Raw genomic sequence first — 17,891 nt, 5'->3', positions numbered from 1 at the left:
GAAAGAAGACAGAAGGTCTAGCACATCCACTGAAATATGTGAGATCTGGTGCTTGTTCTAAATGTAGTTACTGAGAAACTTAACTCCAACAGAAAAGCATCTTATTGAATTCTGATCATTTTAGAATCCAGAATTTGGGAATGTGTCTTTTCAAATGCATTATAACTTACTGGTTATATTTGAAGGCAAATGTCGAGAAAGAGTTGAGAGCTGAAGTACTTTAATGCATAAGATGCTGCTTGGATATTTGGGTACCTGTATTTGAGTAATCAACAGAAGATTGGCACTTTAGGTCTCCTGGTTCCCAGATTTTAATCTGACAGCTTACTTGACTGACTTAAGCCTGGGTAGTGTATGTGTTCCAAAGCAGTGCGTTCTGGATGAGTGTCTTGGTGTGTGGGTTTTTTTTTTTTATACAGCACCATTTGGGATTTGTATGTTAAGTGTCCTTGTACACTTAAATTAGTATCCACAGGCATGCATTTATGCAGAAGCTGAAGCAATTTTCACTCATCCTCCCCCCATCTTATAGTAATTAGTATAGTATTGGAAAAATTGCTGAAGTAAGAAACGTGGCTGTAACTCCTATCTTTACCTTGGTAAGAACTTCAGACCTACAATTTAGAATGTCCCAGCTGTTAATTCTGAGCTTGACCCAGCAAAGCTCTCCAGCTGCGTAAAGAAGAATGAAGTTGATGGAGCCTATGAGTACAGTGGTGAGTGCAAAACCCCATGCTAGGAGGAGATCTGGGCTCCAGGGAATATTTCTATTGCATAGGCAAAGAAGTAGAGCAGTATCAAACAACTGTGGTCCTTCACTGATACCAATGTTCCTGCTTTTGGAGTGTCTTGCAGATGCCTATACATGTCTATTTTGGATGATAAAAGTGATTCATAAATTTAAAATGTGTGCTGTAGACCTTGAATTATGTAATTCTGAAAGTATATAACCAAAAACAGAACTGTCTTTATCTTGGTATTGTGGGTTTTGTTTTCCTCTCTACAACTCCCCCTCCCTTCCCTTCAGTGGGTTGTATCGCCTGCAGACAAAATTAAGTATGATGAGATCTTTGTGAAAACTGACAAGGACATGGATGGATTTGTGTCAGGTGTGGAAGCCAGAGAACTATTCTTGAAGACAGGACTGCCTTCTGCTCTGCTTGCACATATCTGGTAGGGATTATTTTCCCTTGACAGCTGTTTAGGCGATGGCACGGCTCTTGATCTTTCCTAGCTCTTTTCATGAATAGTGCTATGTTGACATTTATAGAAAATGAGAGCTATTTTCATATACAATAGCAGGGCTTCTGTATTAGCAGTGGTAACTTAATTTGCTTCTACTTTTGGATAGAAATAGGGCGAAAATTGGTTAATGCCATGAGCTATTTCCTAGCCAGAGGAGGTAAAGAGCCTGAAGAAATGGCTACAGACAAATACTGCATTTGGCTGAGTGCCTCCATATAAAGCACCGTAATGTTGCTGTGTATTTGAACACTGATACTGTCCTTTTGGGAATGATCTGTATGAAATTCTTAGCATTCAAGACTCAGGACCCATCTAATTCTGTGAATCGTTTGTCTTTCATTATAGCCTGTATATTATAGCCTGTAGTGACACCTACTGTATGGTGGTATTTTTTCTAAATTTTTCTCCACTGTAAGCTAGTGCATGGCACTCTGATAGAAAAAGAAACGTTGTTTTTTTCAAAGTATGGTTAATATAATTTAGGAAATCTAGGAAAATGAGGTAAACTGGTGTTACCTATGGAATGTTCTTTAGTTTAGCAGGTAAATTCAGCTATAGGTATTCAGATGTTGCAATTTGTAGGCCTAGTTCTGCCTTTTACCAGATTAGCAATTACTCTAACAGAGCATTGGAATTTTACACAAAAGGAGGAAGTGGTTGTGTTTTTTTCTGTATTTATTACCATGATTTGTTGTGTATTGCATTATTTTTAATAGAGGAGACACACAGTAGTTGTTTTCACAATTCTAAGTGAAATAAAGTATTACTTGTGGAAATGAAGATTTGATTTATTTCATGTGCATCTCTGTGTAGGGCTCTGTGTGACACAAAGGACTGTGGGAAGCTTTCCAAGGAACAGTTTGCTTTGGCTTTCTACTTAATTAATCAGAAATTAACAAAGGGCATTGATCCACCTCAAGCTCTGACTCCAGAGATGATTCCACCTTCAGACAGGAGTGTCACATTGCAGAAGGTAAGGATGGGTTTGCGTGCTTGGTATGAATTTCAAAGACTGCACAGGAGGCACTTCAAGTACTGGCAGACCTCAAGGTTATCATAATATCAGGAAGAAAACAAGTATTAATTACAAAGAAGTGACAAAACACTGCTCCATTCATGTTTTGAAATGAAGCTGTCATTTATTACACTTGCCAACCAAGCAGAGAAATCTTATGTTGAGAAAGCATTATTTTCTATTTTAAAAGAATAATCTTTTTCCTGTCTAAAGAAATCTTAGTTTGCATCGGAAGTAACATGCACAGGTTCTATGTTTTTGTCCTAGTGTGCTTTTCAATTATCTTTCACGTTTCTTTTTTTCAATAACTCTCAAAATAATGTGAATTAAATAAAGTTTATGTATTTAAAGTTCAAAAAGTAAACGTCCACCGTTTTATTCTTCACAGATAGTTTAAATGTCTTGATAGCCTGTTAATTGCCATCTGTCTTAATCCAGCAGTAAACTAAACCTCAACAGTTCAAGTTATGTTTATCAGAATGGCAAAAGTCGTGGCAAATTCTTACTTGTTTTATGCATTGTAAAGTCTTATGTTGGTTACCTTTTCTTGGTTGTGCAAAGCTGATCCTACACTTTCTTGAACAGAATGAAAAGTCAGCAACTGAAAAATCAGAAACTCAAAATTTGGCACTACTTTTGAGTTTCTGTAACTGGAATCTTATTTCTTTTTTACATTCTATTTTTAAAAAGTAATTGCTTTATTTGCAACCCTACTAATCTTTTTTGTATGTTTGCTTTCCTTTCTATGTCTCTTTTCTAGTTTGGACTGTTTTTTCCATTCTGCACCACTCTGCTTTTCATCCTTATTATTCTGTCAGTTTGTTAACTCTGCTTTCTCAAGGTTAGAGAATCTTTGCTTTTCTAATATTTACTGTCTGTTGGTTTGATAATGAGCATCCTTCTAAGACTCTTAAGTAACTACTGAAATAGTGCAGCACTTTCTGAAGCATCACAACTTGTTGCAGTCTCAAATTATTACTGGTTTCCAGTGTTGTTCACCTGGAAGAATCTCAAGGTGCTTTGCAAATCTGAACACAGTGTACATAATCCGCTCTTGTGCAGAAAATGGTTTCTGGGGTAGATCTCTGTGGTTGTTACAAGTTGGCTATGTGTACTGCTTAAGTTTACAAAAGAAAGTGCTTTGTATTATCCTGTTCAAATTGTTGGGGAAGTGATGGCAGTTGTAGCCCAGTCTAGCAGATGACAGTATCCATTAGGACTGATATCCATGTAATTACTGATTATCTTTCAGAAAATGTAGTGGTCAGAACACTTTAGATGAAATCAACATTGTTTACTGCTATGCTGTGTACGTTGTCTTCACAGAACTCTTAAAGACATCGGTTGAATTTTGCAGTGATTTTGCATTGCTAAAAGATAAGAGTAAGAATATTATGAAAGAAGTTAAGAGATATCTTTTAGTTAGCTGTCTAAATCCTTACCCAGAACTCATTTTACTTGATGAGCTAAAGGCTTAGTTCATTTTGAGATTTTCCAAAGAAGATGCTGTCTTCTTAGTGGATATGGAAGAACTTCATTCTCAAGAACTGAACAAAAAGATAAGTAAGAGTGGTGGGCAGAAATAGGCCTTTTTCTGGATTTCTTGAAGTGATGTGGCTTAATTAGTAAAAACAGGGAGGCTTCCTCTCCTGGTTTACCAGTATAAGGGTAGTAGCAAAAATATCAGTAACCATAATGGGAATCCATTGTATTTTTGAAGTATAGAAAGTTAACTTGCAGTCCTTCTTGGTAGGTGTTCAGAAATCACATGCATGTGTATTGCTGTTTCCTAATGTTTGGTGTCCTTGCAGAATTTCATTACCACAGTAGTATAATTTCTTATTTCTGAGGTTTGAATGCAGATCTCATAAATGGGAAAGAGCAGTAGTAGTCTAGTATTTGTTGCTGTGTTCCTTTACCTAAAGCTGTTTGTAGTTACAAAACCAGCTCTTGCATTACTGGCAGTAAAACTTACATTTGCATTCAAATTCCATTATGGAATTGTGACTGAAATTAACTTTTATTAATATTTTCAGTTTAAAAGGTTGAAGTGTTGCTTGCATGTGTGGTGTTGTGTGTTAAGTGGCAGCAAATAATTCCAACTTCTGTCTCTTCTGAACTTGTACAATAAAGCTAAAAATGGCCTTTCTGGACCGAGTCTCTCCCCAAAGTTCTCCTAAAGAACTGAAAATACGATGGTGCTACATCTTGTTCAAATTTGATGCTGGAGTTACCATTAGAAAACAAAGCCCAGAAAGAATTTGCACTTGTGGCTCATACCACTCTATTTTCCTTCCTTCCTTACAGAATAAGGAAGGATATCCTCATTAGAACACTGTGAGCAACTCGACAAAACTCCAGTGTAATTCTTGAGAGTAGGATTGAACTTTGTAACTATTTGGCCAGTTTGAGAAAGTGTACACTAACCAGTTTAAGGATAACTGTATAGTTTCTTATTCTCAATTTGTGTCATTTGCTCCAATAAAAATATGTATGAATAATCCATAATTGTGCTGAATAATATTCTCTGCCACTGTGTGCTCAGATTTACTGGTTAGGTCTTTGATTGACTAAAGATTTCTTACTTTTTTCCCCAGTATTCATATACATATGAATAAACAAGTAGTTAGTAGCGTCTTGATTTATCTTCAGAGAAAGATAAATCTTCCTCTGCAGAATTTAAAGATTTGAATGTGTTGTTTTTGAAATATCACCAGCTGAATGTTTATGTTGCCCTCTGAACTTCTGTTTTTTGTCCCAGATAACTTTATTCAAAGCTAGAAGGATTATATGTGTTCTAGAATGTAGTTACTGTATCTATGGCTTCCTAAATCTGTGTGTGTTTTGTTCAGGCATAATAGAACAATTACAGTATTTGTTAATTTGTGTATTTAAAACTTGTGCCCCAGTCATTTATGTAAATTCATAAACGTATGCATAATTTGTGTTATAGTTGTTTTCTCATTATGAAGTTGTTAAGGAAGCAAGAACTGATGGGCATTAATTACCTATAATCATGTATTCTCAGAGTTTCAGTCAGTACTCTGGGATTTGTATTAACCCAGCTAGATACAGCTTAAAGCATTGCAAACAAAGCGTTTTTACTTTGCATCAGGAGGATCACCAAGGTGCAGAAATACATATATCACAAGTAAATTAACCAAACCAGTTTTAAATGAGAGATAGGAAACCAGCTAAACATTAACCATAAGATAAATTTAATTTTAGAACTAGACTCTTATTGTATGATTAGGTGTACTTTTTGTGGAAAATATGCCTTCAAGAATTTCCAGGAGACAAACTTGTTCTGTATTACCAGATCCATAGGGCATATGGTGTATTCTGTCAATAGAGCAGCTGGCTGGGTTTTTTGCTTTTTTTTTTTTTTTTTAAACAATGAAAGAATTGTTACGTTTGTATATCACTTGTAAAGTGAACATAGATGTCAGACTGCATAAACTTTTTCTTTCTTTCAGAATGTTCAAGGACTGAATTCTGTAGCAGATTTTTCTGCAATTAAAGAGCTTGATACATTGAACAATGAAATAGTAGACCTGCAGAGGTAGGTGAAGGAGGAATGTTTGGTTATTTTACTTTTCGCTTTTTTTTTCCCCCCCTTAAAAATAAACCAAAAAGCCAATGCATAAGAGAAAATCAGAAGGTAATGTAGTCTGTTACCAATGGTAAGCAAATTGATAAATTTATTCTGATGATGTTTAACTCTTCTATTCTTTATTGACTCAGAAGACTGCATTTAGTAACAGCAAGACTAAAAATTCTGTCCGTGGTCACTTCTGCACATGTTTCAGAGAGCTGCATCTCCTAGCATCCTAGGATCCAAATATTCTCTTTTGTTCATCTTTATTATCAGATGAGAATACAGGAGATCTTTAGGATGTGGGAGCCAGGACACAAATTAGTATAAGATGCCTTTGATTTCTAGAGCAAATCCTAGGGACTTTTTCCTAGTGGAGGCTGGGAACTGAGACAAGACGGCTCAAGGAGGATATAGGGAAGGGAGTCAGAAGATGGCAGTTTACATAAGGACTTACATAAATCAGCTAGAATTTTTATGGTGGTAAAGATAGACATACTTGCCTTCTGTTTGGTGAATTTCACTTTTGCACTGAAAAAGTAGTTTAAATTAGAGCTAGACAGATGCTTGGTTTCCAAAAATTATTTCTAGGCTGATTATTTCTAGGCTAAGATGATTTCAAGTCACTGAGAAAATCAAGTTCATATATAGTGTCTAATCTTTGTCATACTCTCAAGACTTAGCGGATATTCTTCTGTAGTGACTTTTGCTACTATTGTAAATATACTGTAAGTTCATTCTGTCAGAAACAGTCGGTTAAGGTGCTTTGTCATGATGACAAAGTGTGTCTTATCCATGTCACTTGTAGGAATGTTTTAATTTGGAAATGTGTCAAATCACAGCCCATCTCCTAAATAGATAAATGTTTTTGCACTTTAACTGCTTGTTACTTCCTCTGCCTCCTCACTTGTCCCTGCCATGGCTTCCTCTGTTCTTTCTTGACTTTTATTGATACCAATTTTGGACTTACACATTTATTAACCTAAAATTTGATTTGCAACTATGTATATTTGTTATTAGAAGGAAATAAATCATTCACTAGCGTGAATTTTTAGATAAAGGTGGAGTTTTTTGTTTGTGTTCTACCAAGTGTATTTGCAGCCTAACATTCACACCATTTTGTTGTGTTCTGCTCTTTTTCTCTGTGATATATGAAGGAACCCCATGGCCTTTGGAAGTCATTGCTTCTGCTTCTTCTTCAGTGGCAAATTATTTATTTGGGTTATATCTGATCAATGGAGATCCTATAGGGGCAATTATTAGCATGTTTTTAATTTAAGAAAGAGGAGAGTTACTTTGTTATTTACAGGCACAGAATAGAATTGTGTTACTAATAAATTAATTTTGATTACTTAGCAATCGTTCAGCTACTGCAAAAGAGTCATTTTGGTAGTGGAAACATTGCTCTCCTGTATCTCATCTGAAGTAGAGGTGGCAGTAGGAGGCAGCAGATCAGTCTTTGTGATAAGTTTAGGACATTTCTCATCTCTTGGGAAGTCTGCATTTCAGGTATAACTGCTTAAGTATACTTTCAATCTTTATAGTTACCATATTAAAATGTCATCCAAATAATTTTATTCATTATTAAACAAGACAAATTGTTTAATGATTATTAGAATTAGTATGTACTAATTCTACTCCATGAGTTGTGTTTTATCAATGAGAACTGCATTTCTGAGAGCCATTAGTAGAAATTGAATCTATTTTTGAAATGTGCATTTAAAATAAACAAAGAAAACAACCAGAGGAACTCCCTCAAATAATGAAGAAAATGACTGTGTTGTGAAAATGCTGTTTGTTGAAAGATTGAGTAAAGAATGCGGAAGTGATGTGTTTGTGTGGGAAAACGTCTGGTAACCAAGAGCTTTTTAATCTAATTTGATGAAAACATAAGATGAGAAAATGGAGATTGAGTATCAGATGAGAAATAAAAAGCACAATGCCTGTTAGTAAGTTTAATTCCCCTCTGGTAGGGCAAATGACTTGCCTAGGGACATTATGGAGTCTGCATCATTTTGAGCCTGACAGCAGTACTGTTTTTTTCAGAAGACCTGTAAATTCTATTTCCATTGCATTATATTTTTGGAAAGTTATTTCTGCTTTTTTTTTTCATCAGCCTAGTGGGAGGTTAAACCAGATGTTCTTAGTACTCTCTTTTTGAGCTATAGAGCCTTTTTCTTGACCCAGCAAACCCTGCTTTCTTTTTATGCATTAAAGCTAGCTGTGGCCCACAAATGAGTGGGATTTCTTCAGACTTTATCAGTACCACATTGCTTTGTAAGTGTGAACAGTTGAGCTTAACTTGGTGCCATCCTTTGTGAATGTTGGATATCAGTGGCTGCATTTTCCTGAACATAGGTCAAGCTAGGAGAATTTTAGAGCAGGTAAGTTAGTCTCTCAAAAGTAAGGAAATAACAAAATGCTCTGTTTTTTTTCCAGGGGCAACCTTTCGTTGCCATGTACTTGCATCAAATCTTTGTTTAAAAGTCCAGAAATGTAGAACTCGTTAGCAAATCAACAGTAAGAGCTGTAAACCAGCTGCTTTTTTCTAATATCTGGTTTAGAAGTAGCTGAGTTGTTACAGCTGAAACATGGGAGATTGAAGGGGGGGAAAAACTGAGCAAACTCTAATATTTTTTTTTTCGAGCAGTGTCGAAATTAAGCACTACTACACTAGGAATTCCCACAATTGCACATGTATGTGGAAATAAGAAATGTTTGGCAACTGAGTTTAAATGATGCTCCTGTCTGTGAGCCGCCATCGATCACTTTTTGGAAAAGAACTGATCGATTTATTATTTTTCATTTTTAACTATTGTTGTTTTGATTGTTAACCATCAAGAAGTGAGGCCAGGATTGTTTCACAGATGGCTTAAATGGCTCTACTGACATGGGTCTACTCAGCTGTCAGCTGTTGCAAATGTTCCCTGTGTGCTGGTTCCCATTCTTAAGTGCTATTCCATTCACAAATTGCAAAGCTGCTGGATTTACTGATGTTATTTGATTTGTATATTATGAAGTGGGTGTGTTGGGTTGTTCTTTTGTTGTTTGTTTGTTTTCAATGATTATTTTTAATTTATTTAACAAAAAGGCCTCCTGACCTGGCTGCTATTAAGTTACCTAGGGAAATTGCATTGCTTACCTAATGGAGTTTGAGTTGGTTTCAAATGTTAACTTATTGTTGAGACCACAGGTGTTTTTTGTTTCCAGGAGATGTTATGGGACTGTATGATGCAAGAAATCTGTCATCTAATAATGCAGTTTGGTTATATCCCTGGTATACAGGGTGTACCAGATAGTCTGTAAAAGAAATGGAGGCATTCAGAAGAATTAGTAAATTAAGTAGGTCTGCATTACTTTCATTTGAAGCAAAGATGCTTTACTCAGGGTGGGGAGCAGGGAGGGTAGAAGCATTGTTCAGCCCATATACACTTAGCTTGTTTTCCTTTGTCTCAGACTACTGCCTAAGCCTTTCTTGTTCAGCCTGACAATAATTCTTTCACTTGATGTTTTTTCCATTCATTGTTTGTGTTGTGATCTGACCGGTGTGAGCTGGCTGTGGGTGGATATTGTTGCTTGCGTAGTGTAGTCCAGATTGCAAGATTTTGGTACCTGACCTCTGTTGAAATAGAAGTGAGTTTCTTTTCTGATGGTCTCTTCAGGCCTATCAGTGACAGGAATTAGGGAAAGATATATATTAAGGCATACGTACCTGCTTGCATTTTATTTCCTGCTCAGTTTTCATACCCAGGCTGGAAAAATAACAAAACAACTATCTGTTGATCTAGTCAGTTATTCTGTCATTTATCTTCAATTAGGAATAATATGCCTGAATGCTTGTATTTGATAAGTACCTGAGGGCTTGATGGTATTTTTGAACTTGCCTTCTGTTTAGATCTGTGGAAGTGCTTTGAGATTGAGACCACTTATTTATGGAAAATTATGTATATATTTATATATATAATATAAAAGGCAAAAGTCAACAGGACTTGTTTCAGCTCTGTCTTGTGATGCTTTAAATATCTAAATTCAACTGCAGCAAATGCTGGTTTATTGAGCTAGAGAAATGTATTAGGTTTGAAGGAAACAATAGATCTGTGTAAAATTTTCATGATTGTTTTTTTTTTTTTCTGATGAATGGGGACTGGGAAGCTTTTTGAAACATGAAGGTTCACACCTAAGAAGGTCCCTCTTTCCACATCTTTCTATTTTCCTCCATGTAAACCTCTCCTTAAAGCATGGTCAGTAAGTTAATTGGATGCTGAGGTAAACAATAATTGAACATAATATACAGTGATAATTTTTCTGAATGAATATTTGTAAGACATGATATCTGATTTTTTCCATCTTCCATTGTATATGGCTGAGCAGTTAACAAGCATTGCTTAGCCTGAATAAAGTCAACTTTCTCAGAGGAGATTCTCCTTTTTACTTTGGGGGTGTTAGTGCTTGATTTCTTATTAGAGAAGAGTAAACAATAAGATTAATAGTTTTGGATTGATTGCCCATTCTGCTGCTATTAATATATGAAGTTAGCTTAATTTTAATACGTAAGAGTAATATCATTTGATAGCTTTTCTAAATGAATTACCTTAGGGAAATGTCAGCATTTGAAAAATGATAATACTCTCATCTTCAATGTATGTAGTCATTTTAATAGCAGAGTCTTTATAAACATAAATATTTGTATACAAAAGCTATTGTTGAAATTGCAAAGCCTACCCTACTGCTTTTCTACATCTGTTAAAGGAGAAAACATAGCATACACTGTCTAGGGATAAATTCTCTTTTTATACGAATGCTTTTGGGTTGTGTGGCTTTTTCCTTTCTTAAAGCTATTGTTATCTTTGGCTACCAAGAATTTACTGATGGTAATTCCCCTGTCATCAGTAGTCACTTGTAAGCTTGCATAAATGTCTGTAGGGATAGAGTTGATATGACACAGCAAATAACTATATATGGAGTCTGTTAAGCACATACTGATTACAGCAGGCTAACTTTTCTTCTTCTGACTGATCTTACCAACAAATATATCTAAAATATGATAGTCAAGGTTAATAATCTGATAGGGTGGCTTCCTGAAAATGCTTTTAGTTGCTGTTAGCATAGGAATTACTGTATTTGCAGGGGTTAACAGATGGAATCTGATGCAATCCCTCCCACTTTTCCCAGCAGTTTTCATTAGACAAGCGCTCCATAGCAACAGTGAGATCACTGAAGACAGTATTTCATTGATTTTTTCCCTCCCGCCCCCTTCCATTTTTAAGCCATTCTTATCACTAAAGTGCAGTTGGGTGAAAGGCATCTTTTTTTTTTTTTTTTTTTTTTTAATGCAGAAGGCTTTTGTGGGCTTCTGTCTTGTAAATTATTTGGAAAGCAGAAATCCCTTAGATCTTTTGTGTTTAATGTTTCACTATGTATTTAAAGAGAGATACAGGGTTAGGAGGCTGGATAACTGTACCTGCTGTAGCTGATGTTCTTAAGTATTCTTGCATTGTTTGCTGGTCTTCTAGGGAAAAGAATAATGTAGAGCAAGACCTGAAGGAGAAAGAAGATACCATCAAACAGAGGACGAGTGAGGTCCAGGTAAATAAGACGCAGAATTGTTGCTCAGATATCTGATGTTGCACCATGTGATGCTTTAATAGCAATGAGATTACTGAATCTTTAGATCGCATCGCTTACTGAGTGGTGGCTAAGGAAAAGAATGTATATTGAAATATATTTGGTATACCAATGTGGATTAGTAGGGTTCTGCATCTTTATATAAATGTGTGAGCTCCTAGGATATGTAATCTGCATGGAGTTCTAAATGAAAAATATTCAAAATAATAGATTCTCTTTTAAACAGGGCTGATATCTACTAAAAACTGAATAAAAGACACTATTGTGCCACAAATAGTAAACTTAACGAGGCTGAATTAAAAGGACTTTTCTATGAGACTGCTTCTTAAAAGTCTCAGTAATTAACCAGCATGAGAAGAATATTGCCTAAAATAAGTGAATTCTGAAGTAATGCATTTGATTTTTATTTAAAAAGACATCATTGAACTTAGTGTAATTTGAATAGAAAACTTGAATTTTGCAAAAATTATATAGTCAGCGTTAGTGTTTAGGGTGTTAACAGTATAAGCTCTGAATTAAATACTGCAAAGCACATTTAAGTTAAATTGTAAGGTGCAGATGCAGCTGGAATTGCAACAATAAAAAAAAAACTTCAGTGTTATATCTGATCATTTACATTTATTTCTGCCTTTGTTTCAGGAATCTTTATTAGTTCAAATACTCTCTATTTGATTAAGAGTAAATGATATAAATTTCTGATTTTACTTTGTTTTGGGGGCTGGAAGGTTGGGAAAGAAAATCCAGTGTTGCAAGCATTGTGACTCTTGTGCTCAGCTATTTAATATCCTTAAAGCCTAGATGATAATTAATAGTCTGACCTTTCAGAAGATAATCAGATGCTGGCCCACAATGGCAGCCAGATTCAGCAGCTGCTGGAATGTGTACAGAAGTTGACCATTCCTGCAGTTCTGTCTGTGCATGCCGGCATTGTTCTTCTCTGTGATGAAGAGGACCTTTTCACACTGTTAAACATTCTCACTAATATTTCTATTTGGGCACACATGGTGATTTTGTTAGTTTGTTCTGAAACTTGTGTGTTCATATGAAGATTGAGTTCTCTGCTGCCTTTGTATAAGAGGTGTCTGAAGCTAAATGAAACACCTGCCCTTAATATCCTGAGGCCTAAAATGTTGCAGTCCTAGTGTAATCTTATGTTTATTTTATAGTCTTTGATAGTCAGCAGCATCACAGAATCAATGGAATCATTGTATCCAGAGCAGTTGTGTTAGAAACAACTGTCTTAAATCTTTAACCTCTTAGTGATCACATAAGCTATTTGTATCCTGCTAAATATAAGGAGTTCTCAGTCTGTGAAGAAGGAGCAGTCTGTTACTGACATGTCAGAAAAATGGAAAACCATCAGAATCAAATGGGACATGACTCCAGCATTCATTTTAGCTACTGGCTCTCTGTCTCTGGTCTCCTTGTTCCTTAATGTTGGAGGACCTGCATGTTTCATGAAACTTTCTAGAACTTCACAGGATAGCAGTGACAGACGAAGAATGTCTTTACATCACGTTGTTTGCTTTTTTTTTTTTTTCCTGATGTTCTTATAATGATATTTCTAAAGATGGTATGCACAAACTGTGTTGTAATCTGCCACTTTTGATCAAGCTGTTCTAATGGCAGCATACGGAAGGGTTCATCATATCAGGATTATATTCATTAACATAAATTATAACCTCACAAAGGCTTGTGATGGATTGAACAGATCTGTATGAGGGAAGAGATAGAATAGCTATTTCCCCTATGAAATAATGTATGTGCTGTACAAATACAGTCTGAGAGGCAGAGACAGAAAAAGAGTTGAGAGAAAACATAACAAACTGATCTATTTTAATGTTTATTAAAGCGTTATCTCTCAGCAATGATTAAGGACTTTTTTTATAGGAAGTAACAGGTAGAATAGTAAAGATTGAGAAACTAAGGTTTTTTTTATTTATTCTGTGATGGAGTTTTAATTTTCTTATGAATAACAGAGATAAGAAACACGGGTGCAAGATGTTCTTCTTGGCGGAAGACAACTCAGTTTTACAGAGTTAATGTATCACTAAAACAATAATTTTTGACCACACAAGTATCATCACTGAGGCACTACCTCAAATTATGGACTTTTTTCCACATTCCCAAGGCTCAGATCCTCCATCAAGCACTTTGTATATCTGTATGGTTTCTTAGTGTGTCTGCAAAGACACTGAAATAAATGGTGATTCTCCTGGCTTACCCAACAATGATTGGGAAAGAATACCTAGAATAAAATTCCCTGGAATTCTTCTGACATGAAGTCAAAAAGTCTGTTTCCAGTTTGAAGTGGAATATTGAAACTTTGTGAAGAGATTTTTTTTTGAGCAAATGCTTGGTATTCCTGGGGGGAAAAAAAAAAAAAGCACAACTTCTGTTCACATCTATGGAAGAAAGAAAATCTATTTTGGAGATACCAGGTACAGTCAGGTCTCCTCAGAGCTTCTCTACTGCTATGGCTGGAACAGACATTGGGACTCAAGAACCAGTAGCAAGATGGAAAGTCATCTATATTTAGCTTGTGTGTGTGACTGAAAGGAACTGTTACTTCCACCCCTCAACCTGGTTGCATATGTTGAGAGTCAGATGGTATTTGTGTTCATAGTTGTGAAAAAACTGAACAGGTCCCAGTTGTCCAAATCAGTAGTTGCTGTCAGACCTTTTTTGCATATATTGACTCATTTTCCATAAATCAGAAGTAATCAATAAGTCATCTGTTCTGGCTGCTGTAGGTTAGTCATAACATTTAAGCCATTAATTCTGAAGTTGATAAATGGATTTTGATTTTTTTAATAAAAGAACCTGATATTTTATGAGGTAGTCTTCTGACTGTCTTGAGGTTCCCTGTTTTGCTGAGCATCTGACTGCTGCACCATATACATTTGTTTCCATCTCCTCTTGTCCTGGTTAACTGGAGATGTTAACAGATACGGATTAACCTTCTCCCCCTTTTTTAAAAAAGATAACTTAAAGAAATCACCTAAAAATGACAACAGAATCTTACCTGAAAACAGCACAGGAATGCATGATCTCATCAGAATTTCATGTCAGCTTTTTTTCTTACTTTCTTACTGTCCTAAATTTTCTTTCATCTCTATTTCCTTATTGTTGTATATGATTCTTTGTTCAATTACCTTTTTTTTTTTTTTGAAAGACTGCAATCTTCTTCTCTCATCTAATACTTCTGTAATAATCCTTTTTGATCTCTCTGTATTACTTCTTCCTCTTGACTCTGACAGTTCTTGCTGAATTCTTGTCTTGATTTTTTTTTTTCCAGTTTATCTCTGCAGTTTGAAGTATAACTATTGTTGTTGCTCAGAAATGAACTAATTATCATATGATGCTACTTTCTGTATCTTATATTTTATTTACAGCTGTTCCCTATAACAAAACATGCCATATGTTTCATATATGGAACATGCATTTCTTAACAGGAAAAAAAGAGTTGGGGTGATTTCAGCAAAAATTTGAAGTGGAGAAAATCTTAAAGGAAGTGCATTTGGGTTAATAAGGCACTGATTTTGTACTTTAACTTTGCTGCTAAAATGAGTTTGTATTTCTGGGTGTGTGTTTCTGAGGGGAAAGGAACAGAACAAAGCATTTCTGTTACTAAGGAACTCAATGAAACATACTGCTAAAGTATAGAAGAGAGAACGTAGCAGCCTAAGCAAGGATGACTTCTGGATTCAGAAAGGAAGCCTACCTCCCAGTGATTAAATAGTTCTGATCTCTGTTTGGCTCTATGATCCTCAATATTTCATAAGTTGCTTTTTTTTGTTGTTGTTTTGTTTTGTTTTGTTTTTTTGTTTGTTTTTTATGAAAGAAAGGAAAAAGCAAATAACCTAATTGTTATTCTCTTAGAATTAAAACTTGAGAACGCTTGCTGGTGTGATGCGCAGTACACGTTAGCCTTTGAAAGATAACATGTTGCTACTCTGAAATCTGGCTGATTACTACCACGACTTACTACCACGATTTATACCATGAAATTTAATGGTCAGAGGGAGCAGTGAACAAAGGCAAAGCAAATCTGTTTTATTACAGGATCTACAAGATGAAGTAAAACGGGAGAGCAGTAATCTGCAGAAACTGCAAGCTCAGAAACAGGAAGCACAGGAAATCCTTAATGATCTTGATGAGCAGAAGGCCAAGTTGGAAGAGCAACTTAATGATATCAGGCAGAAGTGTGCAGAGGAGGCCCACTTGGTAAGGTCTACTGGCTTCATCCCTTAAGAAGAAATGTTGCATTTTGAATAATGTATGTTTGCAGTGTGTTGTGATGGTTGGGAAAGGAGAAAAAAAATTCAAGATTAAACAGCATGAGTTGCAGGATTTTGTGACCAACAGAGAATAGGAGACATCACTTATTTCACTGGCCTCTTTATGTCTCAGTGTGCCAACAAATGCAGTAAGATATGTTTGCACACATGTAAAGTTGTGTACAAACAAATGACACAAATGTGTAACACAGTGTAAATGCAACTAGAAACACTACTTACCAGGACTGATTTCTTGGGATGAAAAAAAAAAAAATCAACGTAAAATTTGAGGGTTGTGGGTTTTTTTTTGTTTTTTTTTTTTCATATCTTTAATATTAGTAATATCTGTATTGGTCAGGAAAACAGCTTGATCTCATTGAGACCAATAGCAGATTAATCTTCTGTTAGAGTATGATCTGAAGTCTCTGCAATAGCTGGTCATAAATCTTCTGGTCATAAATCTTAGCCTTTGCTGGATATATTTGGAGGTGTGGGGGTATTTTTGGTGTGTTGTTGTTTGTTGTTGTTGTTGTTTTCCTAATTTGACTTCGGAATTCTTGTTTATGCTTTAGATTGCCATGCTGAAAGCTGAAATAACAAGCCAGGAGTCAAAGATTTCAGCATATGAAGATGAACTGACCAAAGCTCAAGAGGAGCTGAGTCGTCTGCAGCAAGAAACTGCAGAGCTTGAGCACTGCATAGAGTCTGGGAAAGCACAGCTGGGACCTCTTCAGCAACATCTGCAAGATTCACAACAGGAAATCAATTCGGTGAGGCATTGTGAAAGGGGAAGGAAAAAAAAAAAAAGGAAAAACAATAATAATTTAAAAAAAAAAAAAAAGCAAAACAAAAAAAACTGTTTTAGCTGACAGGCTTTGATGTGAAAATGTTTTTTTTCTTTTCACAGTTTCTATACATTCCATTGCTTGCATAGAACGTGTATAGTAGTTATAATTCTTACAGACTGACTCGCGTTGCTCTAAGTATTTATTTCTATTTCTCCAAGTATTGTTAATAAGAGGGAATTCATTATCATTGATAAATAATTTGCTTTAACGTAATGCATGACTAATGAGTAATGCCTCTTTAAATTCCTTATGTCCAATAGTTATCCAGGTTTTCTTCCTCAGCCACAGCCTGGGCCATGATCTCACTGTTCTTAAATTGATGTGACATTGGTATAGAATTACTTAAAACATTTATTTGGTGTATTCTTGAAGGAGGAAGGTGAATGTAAGAGTATTGGGACTAGGTACAGAGAAGCAGAGAGATTGTTGCATTGTTTTTTAAGAACAAAACTGTACTTTGTATGTGCAGTCAACAATTTATTACTTCAGTGAAGAGTTAATTACATACCTTTTTGTCATTTCTGTCATTTATTGCTGAAATAATCATGTGGCTGTAACTATCTGCTTAGGAAAATATATTTTGGATTTTCTAGACTTCAAAAGTTGTGTGGAGGAAGGTAATTTGTAATTTTTTCTTGGAATTCTGATTAAGCAGCCTTTTACGTTTGGAGCTTAAGGCAATTACAAATGAGTAATGTAAAAGGGAATAAACAAAACAAAAACAAACACAAATCAAAAACCCAGACCCAAACAAAGCCAAAGGCTTTGCAAGTCTTATGTGCTTGAGTGGCAATGAAACAAGTCTTTGATACTGCCAGTGATCACCAGTGATATGGCCTGCTTCCTTGGCACAGAAGGTTCTCGGGTCTTCTACCATATCTGTTCAGGAGCAGATTTGTACTTTTTGATGACATTGTATAGTTACTTGATTTTGGAGCGTAAGAATTACCTTCCATCTCACAGTTATGAAGGGAGAGTTGTATTCTAGTTTCCATGTGCTACTGCACTGATACACATGCATTATTTCTGTTTACAGGTGCAAACAAAACTTCTTGAGCTGAAAGAACTGGAAAGTAACCAATTTAGTTGGCACTCTCAGCCACAGACTGTACTTGTTAACGGAACTGCGGATCATTCTAGTCTTAGCAACAGCAGCAGTGAAACTGCTAACCTTAATGAGAATGCTGAAAGGGAAAGCATAGCTGAAGATGAACAAATAAACAATGTATCCCCAGTGAGTAAAGTGTTTTGCCTCCCTGATCATGATGCAATGCAGCTGTGAA

General features: G+C 35.6%; 1 protein-coding gene across 7 annotated transcripts in view; it reads left to right on the top strand.

Moving 5' to 3' along the window:
• EPS15 (epidermal growth factor receptor pathway substrate 15) overlaps positions 1–17,891 on the top strand; it is a 42,757-nt gene that overhangs the window by 11,976 nt on the left and 12,890 nt on the right. For all 7 annotated transcript variants that reach the window (XM_085231262.1, XM_085231263.1, XM_085231261.1 and 4 more), the window contains exons 10-16: positions 1,028–1,173; positions 2,059–2,218; positions 5,737–5,822; positions 11,369–11,441; positions 15,546–15,707; positions 16,333–16,530; positions 17,645–17,842. In XM_085231262.1, coding sequence (XP_085087388.1) covers positions 1,028–1,173; positions 2,059–2,218; positions 5,737–5,822; positions 11,369–11,441; positions 15,546–15,707; positions 16,333–16,530; positions 17,645–17,842 — 1,023 coding nt within the window. The remainder of the gene's footprint in view (positions 1–1,027; positions 1,174–2,058; positions 2,219–5,736; positions 5,823–11,368; positions 11,442–15,545; positions 15,708–16,332; positions 16,531–17,644; positions 17,843–17,891) is intronic.

Source organism: Meleagris gallopavo, chromosome 10 (genome assembly GCF_905368555.1).
Source record: "Meleagris gallopavo chromosome 10, MGAL_WU_HG_1.1, whole genome shotgun sequence".
NCBI lineage: Eukaryota > Metazoa > Chordata > Aves > Galliformes > Phasianidae > Meleagris > Meleagris gallopavo.
The sequence above is the reverse complement of the archived record's forward strand: the minus strand, read 5'-3'. Positions and strand labels throughout refer to the sequence as shown.